This window comes from Bacillus rossius, chromosome 17 (assembly GCF_032445375.1).
Source record: "Bacillus rossius redtenbacheri isolate Brsri chromosome 17, Brsri_v3, whole genome shotgun sequence".
NCBI classification, from domain to species: Eukaryota; Metazoa; Arthropoda; class Insecta; order Phasmatodea; family Bacillidae; genus Bacillus; species Bacillus rossius.
This window is the reverse complement of record NC_086344.1, coordinates 34,107,057-34,129,824: the sequence shown is the minus strand read 5'-3', so window position 1 is coordinate 34,129,824 and position 22,768 is coordinate 34,107,057. Positions and strand designations below refer to the sequence as shown.

The window sequence follows — 22,768 nt, the reverse complement described above, 5'->3', positions numbered from 1 at the left end:
AAATATGTCATTGCAGGACTGTCACAAAGGTTAGGTTTGATTGTGGTATTTCGGCGTTAAGGTACATTTAAGAAACACACACAAATTCATTCAGTTGTTATTTCGGCGTTGTGGTACACAGCAGTTTTCTAGCAGTCGGCGTTGTGGTAACGACCCTTCAGTGATTACAGAATTGCTATTGGAATGGGTAATGACTAGAGACCCAGGAAATGTGCGTGTTCATTTCGTGTTATGCTAAAATTCAAACGATTATACCTTTAGTGCTGCTTCTGTCTTTGGTTCACTGTTAACCTGGAGGACTGAGGGCCGATTAGAGACCCTCACTCACGGAAGTGTTGAATCACAGGCCCACCCAGGTCGAGACGACTCACGAGTCGGCAGCCAATGAACAGTTGGCATTTGCCCGAGTGTGTAGAGGATATTGGAGTCTATCCTAGAGGTCATTGAACCCGCGAATTTACCCGGTCTCTGTGAGCAAGTTTTAAACGTCGAAACGGAGATGACGCACCTCCAGGTTGAGGCGGTCGACGTCGGCGGGCAGGCGGTAGTTGCAGATCTGCAGCAGGTGGTAGGGGTAGACCTTGGCGGGCTCCGTGGACATGGGGTGGGACATGTTGGGCAGCGAGCGGCGCAGGTGGGGGCTGTACGACGCAGCGTAGCGCAGCCCCGGCGCGAAGGTGCTGGACGCCGGCAGCTCAGCGTTCTGGCGGCACGGACACACAAGCTGCGCACGGCGCTCTCTCTCGCAACACCAGCGTCGTCCGCCACGCTCAAGAGAGCTTTTAAAACATGCAGACGTTACGCGCATAGCTTCATTATATCACGTTTACACCCGAAACTTTAATTGGCGTGATAATGAGAATAACTTTTAAATACCAAATTATCGACAATTTATTTTCGATTTCGTGATAAAATACGTATTATCAAAAGAAGCCCGGGAATAAAAATGTTTTAGACATCTTGCAACTTGCGGGTTTCATTAACGACCTACTTTTCTTTTTTTTTTGGCGCTGGTTTGAATGTTACGTCCCTTGCGTGGTTTACAAACACCCAGCACTTGGGCCAGGCGTGGTCAAACTTTGCGAACGGCAAGGGCCAATTAAAAAATTTTTTAAATGAAAGAAGCCAATTTTTTGAATTTCTACAATCCCTATTAGTACCAATGACGAAACACCCCTGATTTTATAACACGTGTATTTAAGTACAGAGTCGACAGAATATTCAAATTAACATTTCAAAAAACAACTGTGTTGTATTGTCTGTTTTCAATATACTCAGATGAAGCCATAACACAGTCTTGCACACAAATTTGGTTACTTAATTTTACTGCCTTTACTTAATATGAGTTCTGCAAATTCTCAGATTTTATTTTTCATTCAAAATTTGTCACTAGACGTTTAACAAGTATTATCTAATAGTGGTAAAGTTATGCAAGTATTCATAATTACGCTAACTTGTGACATTTTACAACTCCCAAATAAAGTTAAGTAAATACCTGATGAGACAGTTTGAAACAAAACATCTTATGCAAGAAATACATACCTAGTAATAAATTTTCAGGAATACCTTATTAAAAGAAAAGACGTGAAAATTAAATAACCAATCGTATATAGTATACATATATAGTACTTCTCATTATAAAATCTTTTTCGCATAAACAAGCCATTAGGGATGATCATTCCAGAAGAATAAACGTAACAACACATCACTGAAGTAAAAAAAATTAGTTTTCTGTAAATAATAAGCACAAACAACCAGAAAAGTTAGAAAACCAGACTTATAAAACTTAAGATATTTTATTAATTTACTATAAGCAATACCAAACAAAAAGCAACTAATATGCATTTTAAAGTTTTTTATTTTACTAAATATACTGAATGCTGCTCAAGTAATTATTTTAAAAAAAATTGAAATTTTATTGTAATATATTTATATCCCAATTAAATATTTACACAGATTACAAAAAAATATATATATATTAGCTTTACTAACATTTACTTCATAGCAATTTATATCATAGTTGCCAAATATTAAAATTTTCAAATTTTATCTAACACACTAATTATTCACAGCATAAATAAGCTAACCTGCAACTATGGTAGGCATGAATATCTTGATCTATAAATTAATATGTGTATTTTGTAATTGCAGAGATCCTACACAAAATTTATTGATAATTTGCAGCGTCTAACAGTGGCCGAGATTTGATTACACAAAAACATCTTGAAAATCACCATATATTTTGAATCTATTCAAATGTTTATCTGGCTTACCTTGGTCAGACTTCTGATCCCATTTGGAGATCTGAAGGCTAGGATAACTGCTTTTCCGAAATAAATTTTTGTTCAATCTTTACAATTAGCTTCCAGTTGAGAACTAAACTTGTGCAACCCCATACTTAGTACATTTGTTTTCAATCCTACAACGAGCATGCTTACACTGTTCGGAATACTCAGATCAGTTCCTCACAGTCACACATTACGAGACACATCTCGGAACGGCCAGCAATCGTGTGCCAACTGTCCAACACAGTGCGCTCTTACCACGTACAAGTTTCGACACATCCCACATCATGTTAAATGTTACAGCTCAGAGAGAGATAGGCTACGTGCATGCACAAACTACAACTAAGGTAGGAACACCATCCGTCCGCATCCCTTCGTCCGTCTGTCATCGAACGAATTACAACACTCGGCTCCTTCGTATTATGTGCTATTTGAAATTTAACTGTTGAGAACTTAAATTTTGGAGAAAATTTATGTTGTATAATTATATTAGTCAGACAATCATGTAACAAATTACTTTTCTGTGACTTGGTTTTATTTTCAAAAATAAATTTTGAATTGTTTAAAAAAAAAATATATATATATATATATATATATATATATATATATATTAAGGAAGCAGCTAAACAATTAAACTTAAAAACCTTATAAAAAAAAATATTGAAATGAAAAAAACTTTGCAGACATTTGGAGGCTGTAATTTCATCCGTCAGTCTGACAAACGCATGTAGTAGAGATGGGCCAATCAAATTCTCAAATACCACCACATCCTTAGTATTCGAAAAGATTCAAAATTCTAGAAAAAAAGATCTGAAAAAATTTAATAAGAGGAAATAAAAGTAAATTAAAAAATTCAACATTGATTACCTCTGGAGTTTATTAGCTCAATTTTTTCTTCGTACCCATCCTGTTACCATTCCCCAAGATATTGTGCTTTTAACACGTAATCATATAAATAAAATTACAGTATGCATTAATTCTGAAAACTTAGTTTGTGAAACATCCATTTAAAGGGTATAAAGTTTCAACTCCATAGTTGATGTGTTTTTTTATTATTTATATTACATTAGATTCGGATTCGAGGGGTGTATTTGAAGTACTCTCTGAATGTAGTTACCAAACTTTTGAGGGACAGACGGATGAAAATGTTTCCAGGCCATCTGATTGGCCGCAGGTCACGAGACAGACGGACGGAGGATCGAGACACCACCAACGCACCGACGCCATGCACTGCGATTGGACGCTCGAGCGAGCGGTACGTACCAGGGCCCGCCTGTCCACCTCGGAAATGGAGCCGGTTGAAACTGGCAGGAGAAAAAAAGGCAGATGTAACAAAACCAAAACTACAAACTGCCGTTTAACAACTCAAGGTCATTGGGGCGGGCGAGGCACACTGACTGCACTCACTATCTCGCGGTTGGCACTACGGACACACACTCGAGCCCATTACGACCGCTTGGGTTACATATCCTTTCAGGGAAACTATCCGATCTCACTAGAACTATTTGTCACAGGCCCAGCACTCTTGTGTGTGTTCAACCAGCGAATACCATTCCCTCACTTCTTCGAACAAACTGCATTCAGCCTTATTCATACTTTCAACAAATGTTGATGAGTTTTTCCTGTGAGTGTACAATATCAATACTGTAAGCTTCAGAGATGTTTCTTTTTACGGTATAAGTGCAGCTAGTGTTACGAACACCGCGTTTATTACGGCATAGACCATGTCATTAAACGTTAATTAATCAACTCCTCTTTTACTTTAGCTATGGTGATGCGTACACCTCAGAGTTACACGTTTACTACAGGCCACAAGTCAACTAGGGCATATCAAATAACCAACGGTCCAAAAGCACAGAAGTTTCGAGGGTACCCTAGTGGTACAATTTATTGCGAAATAACAGGATCTGCCTGTATCTGCTAGGACACACATTCGCTCAACATTAAGTTCCCTCAGTTGAAGATTTACTGTACCGCGGTACCAAATAGTAATTTTTTATTTCCAATTCCCCAACGTCCGAAAAAAATTTGGCGAGTGAGTACAGTCAGTAAAATAACAACACCTCCTTGCATGCTGGCCTATCCCTGGGGCATGCAACTACCCTCGCACGTTGTGCGGCATTGCCAACTTTCAGTAACTGCCACCAACCCTTACACGGTACACTCGACCGGCTGGGACTAGAACAAACACCAGTGGCCAGGCAACCACGCTCTCTCTTAAAACACACAGTGTAACCACGTGTTGATTCTCCATTTTTTTTTTTTTAATTACTAACATTTATTTTAAGGGGCTGCTGCTAAAAATTCCAAATCGATACCTCAATTTCATTTGATGTTTTCAACAGATGTTCACTTCGTGTAGTAAAGTGACCGTAAAAAGTCATGAAAGAGATAATAATTACAAAGGATTCCATTGTTTTTTTACACCCATTGTATTATACCAAATGAATATCTGTAGAAAATATTTGTCGGCAGAAAAACAAATGATATGAAAGTATCAAGTTAAGATTTTAGAAACAGCCCTTAAATAAAAGTAATGAAAAAAAAAACATGGCGTGAGAGACCGAAGCATTAAGGCAGTCAGTCAAAATCTTGTCACTAACCATTAACTACAGGATTTGCCGTTTAACTTAATCCGACAGCTCTCATGAATTTTTTTTGTTAGGCCAAAACTTTTCTCCCCAGGTATGTTACTAAACATTGCTTCCAAGCTGAGAAATGTCACACAAGAAATCACAGTTATGAATACTCGTGTGGCATTTTACTGCTATTCAGACATCACTTAACAAATACTGTGTGACAAAAAACGTAATATACAAGAATGCTATCATGATAAATTTTCAAGAAAAAAAAACTTTTAACACTTAAAAGTCTTTAGATGAATTAAGTGGTTTATTTGATACCTTTTATCTCACACCAATTTTTTTTAATCAAAAATTCTCATGAATATAGTGCATAAAAATAGGTTTTTTTTTTTAGTTGCCTGTTAGAACCTTTCAGGAATTTGTTCTGTCCTTCATTAGCACTTACAACAGTGATTACAATGTCTTGGAAATTATATGGATATGCCAAATAGAGAAAATTTACCCAATCGAAGCCTCCTTTGCAGCTTAACATGCTGAATCCCAGGAATGCAACATATTAGAATGACATTTATCCAAGTGGCTGATAGCTTAAGCTAATCAACTGCGCTGATGGAATAGCAGATTATCACTTACAAATGGATGAGATTTTCCTTTGGTGTTGCAAAGGAAAAAAAACATTCTATTTACCTAAATAACAAGTTTAAGAGTAACTTTAAATTTCCTAATGGGGTGCAACTATAAGAGCATTTTAATGAACATGCTTAACAGTATCTAAACTGGAAATTAAATCCATAGGAACTGAGAACCATAAAAACATTTCTGCAATAGTTTCACTTTATGAAAATGGTTCTCGTAACCGGCACTGCATACATAAACGACATTTTATAAGCAGTTAATAAACATTCATCATGCATAATGGAACCCCCCCCCCCCCCCCCCCCCCAAAAAAAAAAAAAACTCATCCCAATTATTACTGAATATGTTACCAGCCACTTAGATTGGATACAAAAATACTGCAATATTCAACTAATTGAGATGTAATGATCAATATTATACATATTAGCATATTACCATTCCTAAAATACACATAATATTTTTTTTTGTTGTGAAACAATATTTATCCTGTAACAGTTCTTGGGTTGTAAATACTGCCCTTCTCCGTAAACCTTCCCCATTGATTCCCAAATTATTGGCATGGCAGCTTTCGAGTAACCCCGGAAAAATATGTTTTAGGCAGGTTTTTTTTATAGCCTTTTGCAATTTACAACTTTTTTTTTTTACTATGCAGATGATCACCTACACTAGCAGATTAATTCTGAACATGGCAGTAAAAATTTTAACTATCATTAACCAATACAGAAATTAATAAATTCCAATAAAATACTACTTAGTAAAATCCAATCACCATTGCATTAATTACACAAGTACATAATAGCAAAAACTTTAAAAAATATTTCAAGCCAGCCACCTAGTTTGAAAACCAAATACGCCATCTAACTACGGAAATAAGTCTACAATACCTCAGCACCAAAAGTTCAAAAAACTTTACCCGTACAAGTCTACAGTATCAGACATATTATACACACGTGAGATGATCAAAAATTTCTCCAAACACACAATACGATGTCTTAATGCTTATCTCGTTATCTGTAGCTCTGAACACAACTTGCTAAATAATTAAACGTAAAATGCCAGAAAATTTACAGTAAAAATGTATACTTAGAATTATTTTTATATATACATTATTTCATTTATAACTATTGTGTTCCTTAAAAATACTTTTTTTTGGTCACAACTTATTCCAACCTACTTCACAATCCCGCATTTACCATCCGGTTTAAAAATAAAATTGAGGCCACATCAATATTTTATTGTTAAGAATAGGATTTTCAGCTTCGTTAAGGCACAGCTTATAATTTCAAGAAACGTCTGCCAAGAAATAGCGAAATTGAACGCAACCTTAATAATTCCGACATTAGATGCTGATTATAACGTCTCTGGAACGTGGTTTGGTTTGGCTCCCAACAGCAACAAAAAAAATAGTCGTTCCTTAACCAACATTATTATATATGTTAGGAAATCTTGTGTTCTCAAACTGCTGGTCGATATGTCACAGGATGATCATTTGGCAGTCAACATAAGTTATTTGCGAACACCCGCTAACGGGTACATGGCGATATCTCACTGGCTGAAATTAACGGTAATATTTAAATGTTGAAAGCAGTCGAACGAAATGCATAAGTTCGTCGTCCCTAACTCCCCAACGCCGCAGCGAGGTGTTCGGTGTGCAAGGTGCAGAGCTGCGACTGACTGCAGCGTCGTCGCAGCTCCGCGGAGGAAGACAAGACGCCAGCCGGCGACGGGGAGACACTCACTGTCCGACTTGCCGCTGCTGAACTCCGTGCTGTGGGTCTTGTCGCCCATGGCGCTGAACGAGAAGTCACCCTGCAACACGGAGTCGACAGCAACGTCAACTGCCACCCTCTCTCTCTGGCCCCAAACGTCGCTCAACAACATTCTTGGTTGCAAAGATTATCAGTAGTTCCGAGCAGGGGCGCAACAACTAAATTTCCAAAGGGGGGGGGGGGGAAATATAACTATTTATAAAGAATCATTGATCCCCCCTATTGAAGCGGGGGTTCGAGGGGTCCTTCCCCGGGAAAATTTGTATTTCAAGGTGGAAAATGGTGCTATTTAAGCAGTTTAATTATCTAAAAATTGATTATACAGAACTTTGTTTGCCCCCACTTCAAGGTTTCATGAGGGGGGTGGGACAAAATACCCTTGCCCCCCCCCCCCCTCCCCTATTGTTGCGCCCCTGGTTCCGAGCCACAAGTGCGGCCGGTGATGCCAACTGTTTAAGGCGCACCCATCAGCAATCACATTCACGCAAGAGTAAAAACAAAATAATGCAACAAACAAACTGTACACCAATACTACACTCTACAACGTATTTAAATTTCACTTTCTATACAGTAACTAGCTGATACATCATTTTAATAATTTATAAAAAATAAATACATTGGTTTGCAAACAACTTAGTAATTAAAAAAAAAATCTAAAATAAGATCCAGGATTAATATTTTTGCTCTGTATTTCAGAAAAAGTTTACCTACTTATCAAAAGAGTTATACAAGAGATACTTTGTGTACGGAACACTGATACACATGATGTAAAGATGGGGACATTGAGATTTTGTGGTAAATCAGTAACTAAAATGCTATAGTTCAGTAACTGGAAGTTTTAATCAGTAATAGTACAGAACATCCATAATACTCTGCAGCACTGCACGTAGGTGTATTAGTTTACAACTCCTAGTGAACCTACCCTAGTGCAAGGCATTCTCACCTCAATGTAACAAACATTTCTCTTCTCTTTCAGATGAAAACTTTGACAAAGGGACAGAAGCCATAGTTTATTTCATATCTAGCCAATAATTAAGATCAGACTGCAATTTTTCGGAACTATTTTTGGCAAAAAAAAGCTTCAATCCCCCAATTTTTTTGGCAGGACAATGTAAACAATCTATTTGTAGTAAAGTAATTTACTGAAACAAAAAAAACTTAAGTACGGAAAATGGGTAACAGAACATTTTTTTTAGTTTAAGTATGTTTCTTATATAGAAATGGAGAAATAAAAAAATACATACCCTTGCAAATGAGCAAATTGCCAGTTACTGTTTATTACCCCCCTCGGTACTGGCAAGATGTGGAGAACCAATAAAATAAACATGTTTCTTTGAGGTTTGCAGAAAGGAGAGAGAGGAACAAAAAAAAACACCACACTGGGTTCAAATGTTTATATGCCATAAAAATGGCATTAGATGAAGTTACGAGATGCTTTTACTGTAAAATATCAAAACTATGTCTTTGTTATAGCATAGGGCATACTAAGGACAAGATTTTATGGTTTTATTTTTAGGCAAATTTTGTTCTCAAAACATGAGTGTTTGGTGTTATTCTTTTTTTTTTTTACGAATTTTGTTTATTCAGAGACAGCATAATACTAAACAAATCTGACATTTAAATGTTTAGTTGCACTTATTTCACCAAAATTAGTCATTTTGCTACGACTCGGAACAATGAAAATAGTAAATTGGAAAATGTACCAATGTCGTAAATTTAAAAAAAAAATGAGTTGTTAATAACAGTTACAAGATGAAATTAAACACATTTGCAATCTATTTAGAACATGCATTTTGGTACAAATTTCATGAATTTAGTTGTATTTTGGTACTTTATAGTGTGTAAACTTCCATTTCGATGTTACATGCTGAATTCGCATGCTTTTATTCACCATATTTTCTTGTCCCTAGTGATACATTAAAACACTTTAAAAAGACCATGATTTAGTGTCAACTGACGGTATTATTACAATTATCGTCATTCAAGAAATGAGTAAAATACTAAAATCAATGACTTCACAAGGTGAACTTTTTGCAGTACTAGTCACTGTTAACTTAAGAGGATTACATTATATTATGTATTGGAACGATAAATCTGATGGTGTCATTTGGTTTCGTAACCCCTCCCCTCTCACGAGGCGAGGTTGGCAGCGACTTACTCCGATGTTGGACACACTGCCGCCCGTGCTGCTGAAGGTGTGAGAGCGAGCGGCCAGGCCGTACCCCGGCTTGGGCACGTGGCGGAGGGCGCTCACCACTACCAACCAAACAAGCACAACACTCGCGCTGGCCCCCCCTCTCCCCCTCTCCCCAGTTTGACCCTGAACCCCCTCCCCCCCTGCCACCGGTGCACGGCTCCCACCGAGCAACTGCCCAATCCATCGTTCCCTCGTCCGAGTCATGTTGTCGCTGCTGCACGAAAAAAAAAAAAAATTCCTACAGCAACAATTTCCCTTCAAAGTTTTAAGTTAAAAAGTCAGCTTAACGCAAGCCACTTAAAAAATTGAACTGGAACTAGTAATGACAAAAAAAAAAAAAACTGCAATCAAGGTACTTCTAAGCGACACACAAGATACTAATCAGTTTTCTTTATAGGGTCCGAAATTTTAAATAGGTAAGGTTATTTTTATTTACATGTTTAACATTACTAAGCCAAAATTTAGCAATTTTTCACATCATGGATATGACAAATTTACAAAAAATGTTATTGTAGGCGAGTGTTTTTCGATGACCCAAACATTTCAACACCGCAAAAAAAAAAAAAAACAACAATTACAACTTGTTTCTGTACCTTTCTTCTTAATTAGTCATTTTTTCGTTTTCCTTGCAATGCACACTGCAGCTTTTTCGTTCGAAAGTGATACTGTGCAAAATGGCGCACTCGTGGGTCTACCGGTAGAACGGGACCCCACACATCACAAGGTGATAAAACTGTGAGGTTTACGTTCCGAGTCACACAGCACAAAGTACTAAATATTTAGTTGATGTCACTTTCGATCACGTCAGATCGTGATTTATAACGGCTTTCAGCTCGTTATCTCATCAGTACAATTCTTTGCTGTCTCAAGCGGGAAGTTGCAGCAGGTCTCGCGAGGGGACGGAGAGCTGAGCGGTCGCCCGGTGGAAGAGCCAGCCCCCCTCTAGCCCGGGCCCCGCGGAGTCTCGACGACGTCGGGAGTTGGTACTCACGGCGTAGCCAGCCGGACCGCCGTTGCGCCCGGCCGCCGGCAGGGTGGAGGACTTCAGCCCGTACACGGGGCGCGACGCTGGCCGCCCCGACACCACTACACACACCAGACACACACGCACGGCCCCTTAGCGGGCATGCTTCCCCCGACCTGCGGCGGGTTGGGAACCCTTCTACTGGCGGCCTCCCCCCTCGAGACCCGAGCGTCTACTGCACCCCAGAGCCGAGCAGTTGCGTCCCGACGTGTTTGACTCGCTGAAAACCACCGAGGCTGCGTGGTACCGTCACGTCATTATTAGAGACTAGATTTAACAATTTTATTTTTAATCCATTTTTTTTTTTTTTTTAGTTTTAAAACCTGTTTTGTAATACTCACTTCCCAAATAAAAAAAAAAAAAAAGATAAAATTTACATGCTACACTTTTTCGGCAAAATAACTTTTAGAAAATTGGTCTCAAACAGATAGATACATTCGGAATAAAAAAAAAATTAAATTAGCAAGCTTTTAATGTTTTAAAATTTATTCGTTTAGAGATGCACAATAGAACGAATTAAATTAATTTTTGTAATTTGGTTATAATTTTCTTGTCTGGAAATCAAGACTTTCCTTGATTTTCAAGCATTGAGAATGTACTTTTTTTATGATTTTAAGTGAGTTTAGGTTAAACGCCACAATATAACTTGTATTTCGGTGTTATATTATGTATTAACCCTTTGAGGCACACAGAAATATATTAAAATTAATTATAATCTATTATGTAACTTTTAGCAGACGTGGCGGAAAAGAAAAATTAAAGCAGCCAATGTGGCTTGTTCTTGTTAGGATCGCCAGATAGCAGCACAAGGCTTACTCACGCGATGTATTTCGGTAATACCACTGAAACATTGCGAATAGTAACATTTTTTCAAAGTGTTATCATAGTAATACCACTACAAAACAAAGGGTTAACTTGCATTTAGGTGTTATGCAGTGCTTTTCAGCGTTATTTCGGTTTTTTCGCAATTCACTGTACAATTGTGTCCCTAGGCATAATCGATAAAGCAGCATGGCAGCATCCCAACCGTGCCTGATTAAAGAACATACACTGTACATTAACTTAAGTCATACTACATAAAGTATATCGGAACTTTCGTTACGTTTTCAGAGCTTTGGAGTGTCAGTAGAAATCCAGATCTTAGATTCCACAAAAATAATATTAAAACCTCCCAAAATCTGTTTTAAGTTTTCAGATCTATTTTTTTTTCAAAACCATCCATTAAAAGGGTTTGTTTCATGCCAAAATGCAAGGATAACATGCACTACTATTGTTTCCACACACACATTTACTACTACTCAACTATAACTATATGTTAAAAAAAAAAATTCCATACATAAAAGTAACCAATTCTCTTAAAAAAAAAAAAAAAAAAAGTGCCATATACAGGAATATACAGGATATACAGCAATTCTTCACAAGTAAAAAAACAAGGTTACTACAAGTTTAGGAATAAAAAGGTTGTTAGGGAAAATGAAAATTGCCTAAAAATAGTATTAGAATTTCTTAAGACAAATACAGAATATAACACACAAAAATTTGTGAAATTTTTTCAATGTTCTTACTTCTTTGAATCCAAAATTAGAGGAATAAGAAAATTTATCAGACTCATTAAGGAAAACAGTAAAAAATTTGAATAGTCAGCTAATTTAAATAAACTGGTTATATAAGGGAATTTTTAAGAACTGGTTATATAATAGCTCAGCCTGTATTAGGCTACATTCCATCTGCGATGATGCCTTTAAGTGTGATGCAAACATAAGTGTGTACAATTCCCATTTGTTACAGTGTAAACAGTTATGTAACAAAATTGAAGAATCTGTAAGTAGGGCAGAAATTTATATGGGTTCTTTTCTATGGCACAAATTTTTTGAAAATACCTGGAAAGGTCATAAAATTCAGTTTATGGGTTTCGCTGGACATCAATATTTCTTTAACAGTGACTACGTATCTACTATACACATAGCTCTCTCACTACTAATATCCAAACTAGCTAAATGGATAAAATGATAAATCTTTTATCACACAAGCTTATTACTATCACGGTATAGTACTAAAGAACTCTGTAAAACTGCATCATGACTATAAAAATCATTATGTCACAGAGTTATTGTCAAATTTCCCTAAGCTGCTAGCACCGTATTTTGAGTTCATTACGATTATGTAAGTGCAAAGCACAAGTTACTTGACTACAACAAATTTTTCTTGATCTTGCATACAGACTATAATAAACTCAAACACACTTTTTTTTTTTACAGTGTGTTCTGACAATCCCAAAACACCAACATACACAGCACATCTTACACATTGTGTTATGTACAACCAAAAGCATAGATAAAGAAAGCTGTGCATTATTTTTTTCAAGTCAAGTCTCTAAACATCAAAACACAAATTGTGTGTGAGTGTATGTTAATGATATTGAAAACCAAATAGATGACATGTTTAACACTAAATTTTTAACTATGTTTTGTGGGTATGGGTGTACTGAATGGAGATTTACATTAAAAAGACCTTTTTAAAAATTTGAATGTACTGAACTATTTGCTCAAACCAGTAATATTAACTGGCAATCTTAACAGATATGCTATGAACAGCAATTACAGTTCCCTAGTTTATAATGCATTATAAAATACTTTTTTTTTTTCATCACACTTTACATGGTCACATCAGCAACGATTAATAAACATTATAAAACTTATTTAATGTAAAAAGGTTCAGTTTACGTATAAAGCATGAATAGCAAAATTTCACTGTTTTTATATTTGTTCAATAGAGCAATATGTAACTGTGCAGATACATTATCTCAACTAAATGATGTTCGACATTACGAAAAATATTATATATACATACACCACACACACACATATAATATATGTATATATATAAATAAAAGGATTCGCAGAAGCCTACCTTAAAATAATTATTATTAAAGTAATTATGCACTATTGAAAGATTTGAATAAAAAAAATTCTTTTAAAATAATGATGTATTGTAACTAGGTACTTACAGCTAAGGAACAAACTGGTTAACAAGTGCAAGTGTCTCAACAATATCACCCTACTGATGATTGGTGGTATAAAATAACATGCAAAGAAAAAAATTACCATCGCAAAAGGTTATATTATACACACTATCACCACACACAAGATCACATTCCACAAAGCATGCAAACAAACAAACGAACGAACGTCAACAAGGCAAACATGCACTGCGACCAACACGACACACACCTCACCTGAGCACAAGACGGAGATGCCACCGCGGTGTCTAAAAAAACTGTGATTTTTTTTTTCTTCCAAAAAGAGAATTTTTGTTTCGCGACCGGGGCGGGGACCGAGCGTAGGGGGTTTGACAGGGGCGAAGGAGGGGGACGGAGGAGGGTCGAACAAAGCCAATCACAAAGCAGCCCGCGGCACGATACATGCAAGCCGGGCTCCGGGCCTGATGTATCCGGCCGCGAGCGCGTGGAGACAGCCGCTACTGCTCAAGACACACACTGCGTTCGCTCCGGTGCAACTCCGAGAGGGCTGTGCAACAGGGGTCCACGTCTCAACCTTTTATGTCCATCAAAATTCTACATACATAGAGTACTTCGATAGGTCACACTGTTCATATATATATATATATATATATGCATATATCCTGTGCATTATCTTTTTAAATTAGTGACCTATCAGTCACTAATTTAAAAAGATAATGCACAGGAACACAAGTACTCACTAGAGCTACTGACAAGACACAAACTAGCTATCCAACACCCATCTGTAATAGAATTTCCACGACTTTCCCTGACTGTAATTTCAAAATTCCCTGATGAATCTTTTTTTTTTTTAATTAATTTACTAATTAGTAGAGAAAAAGATTTTGTGTGTTCTTAAAATGAAAAATTTTGATCTTATTGTTTTTATTTTTAAAAATAATGTTTTGCAATACTTTACTAAACAGCGTATTTGTGATAAAATAATTTGCAATAAATTGGTCAAAAACAGATACATTCAGAAAACTAAAAATAAATGGGAGAGTATTTTTTGTGGTTTAAAAGTGATTCAATAAGAGATGCAAAACTAAACACATTAAATTAGTTTTTTTTTTTTTATCTAGCAACTTCAATGCAATTTTTATCCGGAAATAATGACATTCCTTCTATTTCAAACACTAAAAGATTAATCTTATTTGTGAATTTTAAATTAAGTTTTGGTGAAATGCTGCTTAGTTCCACAATATGACTTATATTTCCGTGTTATGTGTATTAACTTGCATTTTAATGTTATGGGGTGTATTAAGTGTTTTTCTGTGTTATAGCAATTCACCATTTAATCTTTTCCCAACCTATTAGAAAAAAATTATAAAGGAAATTAAGGGGCACACACACGGTGCGCAGAGCCTCAGGAAAAACAACGCGATTTGAAAACTGCTCACGATATCCGTGTAGGGTCTGTTTACGAAAAGCATTTATGAGTTCGCTGAGGACCGAAAAGTACTTTTGATTTCGGATTAAGTTTTTAAACTGTATCTTTAGAAGAGTTAAAATGGCTAAGCTAAAACGCATGTTTTCAGAGTAATTTTAAGGCGTAAAAACACGAGTACAGATTCTTGAAAGCACTTGAGGGACTTGCATTACACCTTTATCTTCATTTCTCCGCCATATAATGTTACGGTCACCGCTCAAATTTCACAGTTATCCTGCTTAGAGGCTATACCGCGCTAGAAGCACCAGCGAGCGTCGCGCTTATCATCCCGCCTCGCCAGCACAGATAAGCCCCTGACGAGGCGGGCCGCTTGAGAAATTCCAGTCTCCACCATTTTACAGAACTCCACAAAATCATAAATAATTTTAAACTAAAATATATAACAATAGAAATTTTAACTTAACATTTCCTACACCATTTTTAATGTGTATGACTATACACTGAAAATTTTTTTTCAATGACTATACACTGGGGGAGGAATATCTTAGTCTGGATGATGGCAGACAGAACATAACATTTCTCCTCAAATTACCCTCACTGGGGAATTTCCAAGACTTTTCCGGTAAATTCCCTGACCAATAAAAATTTCCCTTTCTCTAATTTCATCTGACTTTCCAGAATGTGGAGACCACAAAAGGTCATGCAAAAATGTTTTTAGTCAGTTTTTTTTTCCAGACTATATCTGCGAGTATACTGTCCTGTGCGTATTTGTGCTCTTGTTCAATTTTTATGATTTAAAACTTTGTTTGATATGTAAAGTTAACATATACACCAGACTGTTGAAGTCAACATTTATTCTGAGGTGATAAAAAAAAACACTGAAAGAAACACATACAACATTTGGTCTCAATTCAGGATGTCATTGAACATACGTAACCCATCTCAAATAATGCAGCAGGGACATAAGATATGTCACTTCCAAGGTCAACATGGGTGACAAATTTGGGTAAGTAACAAAACCAATATGTGTAACTTTGACCCACAAGTGACAGATGAAGACAGACATAAAATTATGGATATTGCACAGCCCTCTCTTTTTTTTTTAATATCAAATACCGGTTAATTAATTTTTATAGCCAATTACATTCACATTTTAATGTATTAAATGTTAAACCCAACTGAATATCATAACTTGCATTTTTGCATTTGGTAGCATGACACTACTCGGAACCACACAATAAACAGGAAATTTACACAATTACAAGTTGTCAGTGTGTGTATGTGTGTGTATATGTATGTATGTATGTATGTCTGTGTATGTATGTGTGTGTGTGTGTATAAGAGCGGTAAAACTGAGTTTCGATCATATTTTACAGACTGCTTGTTTATTCGTGACTATCGATGTTTAACGTTTCCATCCAGTGTGTGGTTCCAAGAGTGTTTAGCTGCTGAATAACACGTCCATCCTTCCCTGAGCTACTTGATAAAAGCACATGCCTCAGTAAATATGCAAGGGGCAAGTGCTTAGCAGTCCTGTGCGAAGCTTCGACTAAGCAAATCAATATCCAAGCTCTTTTTAATATTCAATTTGCCTTCGCCACTTAATTTTTTTTTTTAAGCTTTGGTTGTAATGCAAAAAGCTTAATGTCTGATGCAAAACTTTGCATTTGTTAAAAAGCTTTAAGACACCGGAAGCCTAAGATTCGCTCATTAAAATATTAATTTTTTTGTGTTGTATATGTTTTGCATAAATAAAGTTGATTACTTTCAAAAATATCAAAAGGTGGCACTAATTTTGCATTTATAAATGCTCAATATCAATATTATTCATGGTTATTATATAATTTTTATTAAATTATGTTATACATAGGGCCCAATTGGTAAATCATTTAATCAGTTCAAACATCACAAATGTTAAAAAGATTTTGTTTTACACTTCAATCCTGTATTTTAATTGTAATAACAGCTTTGCCAAGAACAATAGAAATTAAATTTGACTTCGCGAATAAGTTAAAAATTTGACTTGATGCTCCCTTCACTTATTAAAAAAAAACTAGCATTCGCTCAGGACTAGTGCTTAGCAACCACAAACAGCACACAGCTCAAATGTTTGGATGCTGTGGACAGCACAGTAACAAAATTATAACTCCACCTTGTCATTAATGATGGATTGTTTGACCCCCAGCCATTTTGAATTTCCAGATTTCTCAAAAGAGCTGCAGGTGAAAAATCTTTGAACATATTTCTTGAAGCATCACACAAAGGGCAATCCTAGTGAACTTTCTCCAAAGCCAACATTTTGTAAGATTTATGTAAATTCTTACAACATCTGAGGCCCCTTTTCCGCAACTATTAAATTGCATACTTTCCCATATTTTTTTAAACATAATTTAATGGTACCTTGAGAAATGTACAGGTGACATGATGCTTCACCTCATTTTAAATTTTCACTCCAGACGTCACAAAATATGGACTGATAATGAACAATTTATTTACTAGTAGCCACTAGAGCTGTGCCGATACGAATGTGCAGAAGCAGATTTCGCAGATATTTATTTGAATCAGCGTTTCTGCCGATTAACGATACGCTTGTTAATTTTCAGCTGATACTATTGAAAAATGAATGTGCCCGTCATAACCTACAAATCCACCAGTACACTTTTTACTTTTCATACTACATACTACATACATACTTTGAATTCACATAATTTTTTAGCTACGTGTACCAGCCATACATATCAAACTTAAACATCCCATGTTTTAATAACATTCTTGAATATAGAACATCGTAAATACATATATATCACCAGCATGATAAAGTTATATAACAAAAACTTAAAACTTGCTTTATTTAGAGCATGGCTACCACTACAAACAATGGAAAATACCAACTGCTTGAACTGCAATGAAATGTTCATAATATTGTGACGGAAACATTAATTAATTTATGTAAAGTTTTTAAAATTGAATACAAAATAATAACGAAATTATATCTGATGTCACATAATATAAATTACTTTTACTGTTTCCTGTGCATAACGCCAACATGAAACATAATTTTGCACATTTTAAATTCTTTTTTTGAAACTTCATATTTTGTGAATTAATATATTTCATAGTTCCCTATTATTAAATGATATTTTATATAATAAAGCATTAAATATTAAAATTTTCCAGCCTCCATTAGTAAATTCATGTTTTAATAAGCAACTAACAGGTCAACAAACAAATGAAAACAAGCTGAAAATACAAGTTAAAAAAAAGAGAGGTTATGTTTAGTGATGCACCGATATGACTTTACCGATTACCGATTATGAGAGCAATAATCTGCAGATACCGATTCAGTTACCGATTATAATGAAGAAATTTTTTTAAATGTAATAATGCACACAAAAATTTGTATTCCCATGTGAATTTAATAACAAGATTAGGTAAAATTGAGAATACAGTTATATTAACAGTATAAAAATATATAAAATACACTATTAAGTCATTGCAAAGTGTAAATTAAATTAACTTCTATTTAAATTTGTTATTGTAAACAACTTGAACTACAGTCTAATAACTGTAATTACAGTCTAATAATTGTAATTTACAATGGGTAAGTTTTTGTTGCGGAAAACTAGCATTATTATCGACTATCACATAAGGTTGCATCAAGAAATCACCGTTTATCAATGTAAACATGCTGCTTTATTTTGGTCACTTGAGTTTATAGACAAATGTTTCCACACTTCAATTTTTTTCTCCCTACTCGCCATCTCACTATAATTATATAAAAATTACTAAAAACGAATTCTAGCACATGTGATTTTATTTATGTTGACTGAATATATAAAATTATAAATACTTTCTCACTCTTCAGTCACATACAAATAACAAACGGATAATGTTACCAAAGACGCCCATAACATGTTTGTAAAATGCAGTGATAAAAACTAGAAGGTATCGGGACCACGATTTTGAACCGCTACTACGACTCGAAAAGATTGATTGTCATAGAATCCACTGCAACTGTTTGTGTTATTTTGATTGCGTGCCATCTATTTTACGTCTCTGGCTATAGGTAATGTACAAGGCCACTAAACAAAAGACGATACGTAAATAAACGTGTAGGAAAAATGTATTTTTTTATTGTTTGAGGCAATGAGATTTATTAAACTTAACGAAATATCTGTAATTCTGATATGACGGAGTTAGATGAATTTTGTAACATATACAAATATTACCATATTTCGTCCTAAAATGTGTAAAAAAATATTACACGGTAAAAACCTACTTAATTACGCCGGGATGTAAATAATCGGCAAAGTAATCGTTAAGATAATCGCAGATTACGATTAATCGGTAAGTACCCATAATCACCGATTACTAGAGACATGCATATTTCGCGATTGCGATAAAACGAATTTTTACGCGAATTTGAGTACATTTTTAAGAATAACGCGAATTTCTCACATTTTGGATAATAACGCGAAATCCTTGAATTTTCGGCGAACAGTCAGAACATTTTCCTCATTCGAACACGGCAATTCAATTTGTAAATACAGTAACAAACGTGAAACAACAAAAAACCAAAGATAACTACCCACACAGTGTATTTTATAACATGAAAAGTTGCTTTTATTTCTAAACATGTAACAATTTAAGCCTAGGCGTGTAAAAGTCCGAGTAATTACAGCAGGAGACAATCTAAAATGTACTAGGGAAAAACGTAAACTCACGAATATAGAAACGTAACGGAAATGTCGGAAATATTACGTGGCTGATCGTAACATTGTAAGTGCTGATACTGTATTTATGTCACAACTTAGCCGAAATACTGGTACGAGACATGAACTTCACAAGATAAAATGAGTGGAATCTTGGTAACTGTTTTATACGTATTATATAATTTCGGAAGTATTATACTGTTGACGCATATTTTTTAAACTAACCATTTATTTGTGGGGATCGTAAATTATTAATTATTGGTATCAAGACATCAAGATGAACGTAAACTTGAACATGTCACGGCAGCGAGTAAGCGGGTGCGTATACCAATAAACTGGTATTAGAACTGGACAAAACTGGTACACGGGAGGTGGAGCTTATATTTTTTTCCGCTAGGCTCGCTTCTATTGGCTGGCTGCTGATGGAAGGTCACGAGTCTGGGCGGAGCATTGAATGAGTTATACTGCGCATGCGCAGCTCAGAGAACAGACGCCGCACTGGGCCGCACTGTAACAACAGATGATCGAGTACAATGACCTTTCTCCGCGCAAGGCGCGCAATTGACGGTAAATTTTCATCAATTTGCGCCCCTTTTTTATTTATTTTTACTGTGTAATGTAGCCCGTTCTGAACGCGGCAGGATGCGACTGTATTTTAATTAACTTTAACGTATTTCTTACTTTTCCCTTTATTTACACTTTCCCGCTTTTTACACTTTTTTACTTTGTCCCCATGAAAAGTGCAAATAAGGGGTTTTGCTGTATTTTGATATTCGGCTCGCCTGGACAGTCGATTATCACGGTGTTTACAGCAGGTTGTTTCTCGAAGCGTTGTTCTCTTATATAGTCTTTAGCGTTGTTTGTCCATTGCGTCCATTTTTATTAACCAAATACCAAATTTAAAATGCAAACACGGTGACGATTCGTAACATTCTGTTGTGCGCAAGTTAAAGTTTAACGGGTCGAATTTTGTTACAGATAGTTTTCAACGTCTGTGAAATAAATTAAAGGTGTACAATTTAAAGGTCGGCTAAAACATTAGGCCTATTAAAATGCCTAAAGTGCCGGTAACTGCAAAACAGCGAGCCTCTGAATTTTCTCAACACGGACTTTATGCTAGTGATTCAACCACACTTTTTTGTCGTCACTGTAATGTCACCGTCTCTTGGGATAGGAAAGACTCATGTGAAAAACATGTAGGCAGTGAAAAACACAAGAAGCGTCTCTCTTCATTGCAAGGCTCATCTAGTGCGTCTGAACGCCAGTCGTCAATATCTTCAGCGTTTTAGACAGCAAAAAATAATGTCCAAAAAGACAAAAAGTTGGAATTTATAAAGGAAACAGCAGAGACCTTTATAAAGGCAAATATACCCCTTGAAAAGCTTGATGATCCTAATATCAGGGCATGGCTGAACAAATACATCGAAGGTGCTGGAGACATGCCACTTGCGAGAACAGTCCGTGAGAAATATGTAGGGGACATAGCCAAATGCAGAATTGAAGATGCCAAAACTGCATTAAAGGACAAAAAAATTGACATACTGTGCGACGAAACAACAGATAAAATGGGTAGGTGTGTATTTGTTGTTTTATTTAGAATTCTGAATCTTCAACAGGATAAACCAGAAATATTTGTTGCAGGAGTTCACTTTCTTGAAGCTGCTAATGCCACAAACTGTGTGAGGGCAATTTTAGATTCACTCAAAATGTACAATGTACAGTATGGTGATGTGCTCTCAGTAGTAACCGATGCTGCTCGTTATATGACCAAGGCTGTTAGTACTCTCGAAGTAATCCTTGGAGACCAGTTAACGCATGTCCAGTGCTGGGCACATAAGTTAAATCTAGTTGGCAATGTCTGGGTGAAAGAGTTGCCTGAGTTGAACAATGCTATGAGCAAAATAAAAAATGTGTTCAACAACACCAGGAAAAGAAGGCACCTGTATGCTAGCTTTCTTGAAGAAAAGCATGGAGAGAAACGTCCATTGTTCCCACTTCCTGTTGTTACTAGATGGAATTCCTGGTTCAACAGCGTTTTTTATGTAGCAGACTACATACATGACATTGTTGATTTCTGCAAAACAGATGAACTAAAGGCAACACAAAATTCAGGGGTTGAGTTTCTGTGTTCACTCACAGAAAATGACATTTCTCTCATTCTTTGTCAAGCTGTCTTTGTGAAAGAGCATGCCAAGAGCCTTGTAGAGCTAATACAGAAACTTGAAGGTTCTTTGTATCCAACTGCCCATTCACTATATGGGGACTTGCAAGGTATAAAAAAAAAATTTGAAAACATCACTCGTGGCATTTATTTTGAGGCAACTAGTAGAGCTTTGTCTAACATGCCCCCCGCTAAAGCTGCTGAAGCTAAAGTGTCCATCACAAGAACAGCAACACAAGCCCTTTCCAAACTGAACTCTCTCATGACAACAGACCCAAGTAGAAAGAGATTTGAAGCAATTCAAATTTTTAGTCAGGAAAGTTTGTTGCTTGCTAAATTAAACCCAGAAATGGTGCAGAAACTGAAAACTGTCCATAGTCTCTACTCCATAAGCACTGAAGAATTAACAGCTGGTTTTGGTCAGCTTCAGGACATTGTTACAAAACAAATGGAAACAGACAATTCAGTGGACGTAGTGAAGTCATTGAATGTAGTAAAGCTGTCACAGCCATTGTTTGCTTCCAGCTGCCTTGAAGCCATCTGGATGCCTTCTGCAAACGTTGACTGTGAACGATTTTTGTCCTCATATAACACAGTCTTAACAGACCGCAGGACAAATTTAAGTGAGGCTAATTTGTGTATCATGGCTACTTTTGCTTTCGAGAGCTAAAGTTTGAGGATTTTGTTCCATGTGTTTATGTCACTATTTTAGAGACTTCATATTTATTCTTGCTGGTTTAGGTACTAAAATATTTTCAATTACTGTATGTAAAAAGTGATGTGTAAATTCGATTGTAAATTACTGCTGCTAGTGCAACTGTACAATGCAAGAATGTGTCCAAAATTTCAAGGTATGCTTAGCTTAATTTTTTTAATTTATAGTGCTAAAACTATTTAAAAAATAACACCGCTTTTGATGTATGATAACACCACTTTTAAGGGTAAATAACAACGAATTTTGCTATAAAATAAACCCCAAAACTGCATGTC

The 22,768-nt window shown here is 36.0% G+C and overlaps 1 protein-coding gene across 6 annotated transcripts in view; it reads right to left on the bottom strand.

Annotated features, from left to right (window-relative positions):
* LOC134540647 (actin-binding LIM protein 3) overlaps positions 1 to 22,768 on the bottom strand; it is a 117,607-nt gene that overhangs the window by 2,703 nt on the left and 92,136 nt on the right. For 2 of the 6 annotated variants that reach the window (XM_063383516.1, XM_063383514.1), the window contains exons 15-18: positions 9,434 to 9,531; positions 7,246 to 7,315; positions 3,549 to 3,589; positions 509 to 703 (exon numbers count right to left, since the gene is read on the bottom strand). In XM_063383516.1, the coding sequence (XP_063239586.1) occupies positions 509 to 703; positions 3,549 to 3,589; positions 7,246 to 7,315; positions 9,434 to 9,531 (404 nt within the window). Of the gene's footprint in view, positions 1 to 508; positions 704 to 3,548; positions 3,590 to 7,245; positions 7,316 to 9,433; positions 9,532 to 10,463; positions 10,559 to 22,768 lie in introns of those variants that run through there. The other 4 variants (XM_063383517.1, XM_063383515.1, XM_063383519.1 and 1 more) reach the window with 3 other exon arrangements.